Source organism: Nematolebias whitei, chromosome 3 (assembly GCF_014905685.2).
Source record: "Nematolebias whitei isolate Nwh7 chromosome 3, NemWhi1, whole genome shotgun sequence".
In the NCBI taxonomy this organism is placed as follows: Eukaryota; Metazoa; Chordata; class Actinopteri; order Cyprinodontiformes; family Rivulidae; genus Nematolebias; species Nematolebias whitei.
This window is the reverse complement of record NC_056500.1, coordinates 50,052,290-50,057,130: the sequence shown is the minus strand read 5'-3', so window position 1 is coordinate 50,057,130 and position 4,841 is coordinate 50,052,290. Positions and strand designations below refer to the sequence as shown.

The 4,841-nt window shown below is 43.6% G+C and overlaps 1 protein-coding gene across 1 annotated transcript in view; it reads left to right on the top strand.

The window, feature by feature from the left end:
• oca2 (oculocutaneous albinism II) overlaps positions 1–4,841 on the top strand; it is a 659,230-nt gene that overhangs the window by 577,439 nt on the left and 76,950 nt on the right. The window contains exon 22 of the mRNA XM_037698314.1: positions 3,001–3,105. Coding sequence (XP_037554242.1) covers positions 3,001–3,105 — 105 coding nt within the window. The remainder of the gene's footprint in view (positions 1–3,000; positions 3,106–4,841) is intronic.

Genomic DNA, 4,841 nt, shown 5'->3' with positions numbered 1-4,841 from the left:
GGAACTGTTCAGTGATTTAAAAACATACATGAGAATTTTGAATTGGATCCGAAGGTGAATGGGTAGCCAGTGCAGGGAGGCCAAAACTGGTGTGATGTGCTCTCTATAGCCTGTACCAGTTAAAAAATGAGATGATGAGATCTTGCTGTCAGCCATATGACTCAGTAGGACTCTCCTCTCACCTACTGAGTCCCATATTTTAGTGGACACTTGAAGACTGTGTGTCAATTGTTCCCACAGTAAAAACAAATGTTAAATCTTCTCCTCCTCTCCCTCTTGGGTGAGGCGCTGCCCAGCTGCATAGGCTTTTGTGGCCTGTTCAGAAATAGACACAGTGGTAGATGAGATTTCAAACATGGTAGTTTTAGACTCACCACAGCAATGTCAAAGGAACTTCAATCTGCCTCCCGTCTCACGCCGTCTCTCTGTGAAATGAAGATCAATATGGGTGGCCAGATTCTCCAACTGCTTGAGAGACTGGACGAGCTTTGGTGGCCAGTTCAGCCTTATTTCCTTATATTTTTCCCTTGAAAAAAGATCTCAGTTAGTGCCTCCTCATTCCAGTTACTATCTGTAGTAACAGTGTGAAAATCAGTGATGAAATTAGTGACCCTTCTCCTCCCCTGTTTTGGTGAACATAGTTTTCTTGCAGCCTCTCTCTCAGGTAGGGCAGGATCAAAAACATGGCAAAGTTCCTTGGAAAAATCTTTGAATGAATAACAAAAGATAGAGTCCCGCTGCCATTCAGCCATTCCCCATAATTTTGCTTTACCAGAAAGAAAAGAGATGGCAAAGGCCACCTTGGATCATTCAGGTGGAAAAGCAGAAGGTTGTAACTGAAAGTGGATCTTGTACTGAGTCAGGAATGGTTGACACTGGTCTGGACCCCTTTAAAACTCTCTGGCAGTGACAGACTAAGGTTTGTGAATGGGGGGATATGATAATGTGGTGTTGGCTGAGACAGAGTCACTTGAGGAAGAGCCTATGAAGCAGATGGATTAGAAATAGTATGAAGCATGTTCATCATTTTCTGCAAGTTGTTTTCTAATTTGACTATATCTCCCTCCACACCAGAGGAGTCTTGTGTCTACAAGTAATCAATTCTGGCTAGATTATACTGACAAGATCCAAGTTTTGGATTCACAAGTTAAGCCAGACACAAAGGATGTTTTTACCAATTTTTATTAGGATAAGACTGCTGGTGGGAGTTAGGATCCTCTCACACAACTGATCTTAAGAGAGAACACCATTAGTAGGCTGTAGGTCTCAGAGAATGTGCAGTGTAGTAGGAAATTAGCCACTAACCTTCTCAGATAGGTGAGGAGCATTTGACAAAATGCAGAGCCATCTCCCAGAGCTTAGAGGAACAGTGGCAGTGGTGGTAATGATGTGGTGTGCAAGCAGCTGGAGAGCTAGGTCTTTAATGCTGAGAATAGATCTGACAGAAGGGAAAATTTTAATTGTGGTCCAAGTAGTGGAACAAGGGTCATACACGGGGAAGCCAAGGTCAGAGGATTAATCCAGAGGGGAATCCATCCATCCATCCATTATCTTTACCCGCTTATTCCATTTTGGGTCATGGGGGTCGCCGGTGCCCATGTCCTGCAATCACTGTGCGAGGGGCGGGGTACACCCTGGACGGGTCGCATGTCCATCACAGGGCCACATAGAGACAAACGAGACAAACAAACATTTACTCTCTCACTCACACCTAGGGACAATTTAAAGTTACCAATCAGCCTAACATGCATGTTTTTGGTCTGTGGGAGGAAACCGGAGTACCCGGAGAAAACCCACGCATGCATGGAGAGAACATGTAAACTCCACCCAGAAAGGCCCCTGGACTGGGGTTTGAACCAGGGACCTGCTCGCTGAGAGGCAGCAGCTCTACCAGTTGCGCCACCGTGCTGCCTCAAAGGGGAATCTACTTACCAAAATCAGATGAGAAGAATTAACGAGACATGGAGCAGACAGGGTAGATAATCCTGGAAACAGGCATGAGGTTGTTACAAGAAAATCAGTCATGGGCTTGAAAGAAATTTTGGACATCTACTGACAAAAAGTGTTTGCTAATCTGGCAGAGACTTGGCATGGACGGAGCTCTAATATAGAGTGGGCAACAGGTGATGAGCATGAGTGTGATTGTGGTGGAGAAGTGGGTGTGACAGGTGGCAGAGAGAAGAGATCATGACAAATTTTCTTTACATCTGTTTTCTGCCAGCAAAGAGGTCTCGGATAATATGCACTCATGTTCTTGCCCCTTTCAGAATCAGAATCATAATAAACTTTATTGGCATTGCACCGAGATACAAAGCGAACATGTACGTACAGTTGTCCGAAAGATGGGCGGAGTCCACGAAGCTGCAACTATAGAAAGCGCGGCCTTTTCTTATCCTTTATCAGAATAATAATCTTCGATAGGAAAAGGGGGAGAAACATGAGGGTAGATGGTGGTATTACAAAAAAAGGTATTTCACATCTTGTCTTTCAGTTATGAATGTGAGTTGCCACTTAGTGCAGAATTGTATCAGTAATGGCTACGTCGGTTTATGTTTAAACTGTGGTCCAGTTTGGGTTTAATAATTACACCTGACAGGGGATTTGCTGTTCTGGATGCCAATCTTCTTCTCTGTTCCCAAATAATGGCCAAATGTATCAAATTACACAGCCTTCCTCTCAGCTGGAGGGCAGGTCAAAGAAGAAGATATCGCTTCCTTTGGTCTGTTCATGTAGTTAAATAGAGTTCAAACTAAATCACTCTTTATGACACTTGGAAAATTGGCAGAGGTCTACAGATTAAAGTCAGTGTCACCACCTGAGATCTTGTCATCAAACAGCTTATCTGAGTCTGCATTCCCTGATGAGAGGTTTAGCATCACAGATTGATCATGAATGGATTTTTTTATCTAAAGCTAAGTCTGCTTCAGGTAGCAGTTTTTGACTTGTGAGTTATGGTGAAAACAGTAGTTACTTTATCTGTCACTAATTACCTTTTTGCAGGCAGTGCCAGAAGACCAGCGGCTGGCTGTAGCTATTATTTTAGTGATGTGGGTCTCGGCTTTGGCTTCTTCACTTATTGACAACATTCCCTTCACTGCCACCATGGTGAGACTTCATCACACACATATTTACACCAACATGTCATTGTGTATTATGATATAGCAAAAAACGAGTTATGACTATTTAACTTCAAAACTCAGTTAAACAACAATTGATTCTAAAAAAAAGATTATTATGAATTATTTTGTCTCTAAAATTTAGAATAATGCAGAAACTCTATGTGAAGATGCCTTCTGTTTTTCAAACTCAGTTTTCAATGATTGTTAAAAGTCCAAAAAAGTTCAATCTGGTCCTCTGGACATTCAAAAAAAAAAAAAAAAAAAAAAACAAAGCAAAAAAAAATCTAGAAACGTTTCGTCTCTCATCCAAGAGACTTCCTCAGTCTGAGGTGCTGTTTTCAGCTCAGTCTCCTAAATAGCACCTTCTCAGGGTGGATCAACCAGTTTGCTACTGACAACCAAAACCAGCTGATCACATGCTCAAGAAGGACCATCAGCCTAACAATGGGTCATTAGCACACTGATGGCTGTTTACTACTCACAGAGGGCTGAGTGATACTAGCAATCACAGCATTGTAAGAGGGGGACAGTTGAACCCGGAGGTCTCCACCCCTGTTTAATGATGGACGATTTCTTTTCACAAAGATGGCCTCCTTTACTCCTCTCTCAAACCATCGTTCCTCTCTGTCCAGGATGTGAACATCTTCATCCTTGAAAGAGTGACCGCTGGCCTGGAGATGAGTGTAGACTGCAGAATCCTGGCCTGATGATGTTGATCTTCTGTGCGGGGCCATCCTTTTGGCCAGTGGCTGTTTAGTTTCTCCGATGTAAGACTCATCACAGCCCTCCTGACACTGAACAGCATACACAACATTACTCTGTTTGTGCCGGGGGACTGGATCTTTGGGATGAACCAGTCTTTGCCGTAATGTATTTTGGGGTTTAAAAGCCACTGGGACATTATGTTTAGAAAATAAACGTCTCAGTTTCTCTGATACCCCCTCAACATACGGAATGACCACTGGTCTGGGTATGGGTTCCTCCTTTTCACCTGATGGCTGACTGGAGTCCTGTTTGGGTTTCTTCTCTGCTTTCAGGAAGGCCCAGTTAGGATATCCACATTGCTCTAGAGCCTGTTTTGTGTAGGATTTCTCCTTCTGCCTGGCTCCTGAGCTAGTGGGGATGCTGTCTGCTCTGTGATACAGAGTCCTGATGACTCCTAACTTGTGCTCCAAAGGGTGATGGGAGTCAAACTGCAAATACTGGTCTGTGTGGGTGGGTTTGCGGTACACCTCGGTTTGCAAATGTCCTCTATCAGAGACTGAGACCTCACAGTCCAAGAAAGCCAACTTGCCATTTTTTACATCTTCTCGTGTGAACTTGATGTATTTATCCACAGAGTTGATGTGGTCAGTAAAATGTTGGACTTCCTGAGATTTAATTTTAACCCAGGTGTCGTCAACATACCTGAACCAATGACTTGGTGGTGTCCCTGAAAAGGACGTCAAGGCTCTCTTTTCTACCTCCTCCATGTACAGGTTGGCAACAATAGGAGAAACTGGAGACCCCATAGCACACCCATGTTTCTGCCTATAATATTGCTCCCCATATGTGAAGTAGGTTGACTGCAGGCACAGTTTCAAGAGTTGACACAGTTGTTCTGTGGAAAGCGTGGTCCTGCTGCTCAGAGTGGTGTCTGATTTTAATCTTAAACTGACCACCTCTACTGCATCATCAACAGGAATGCAGGTAAAGAGTGATGTGACATCAAAAGAGACCATT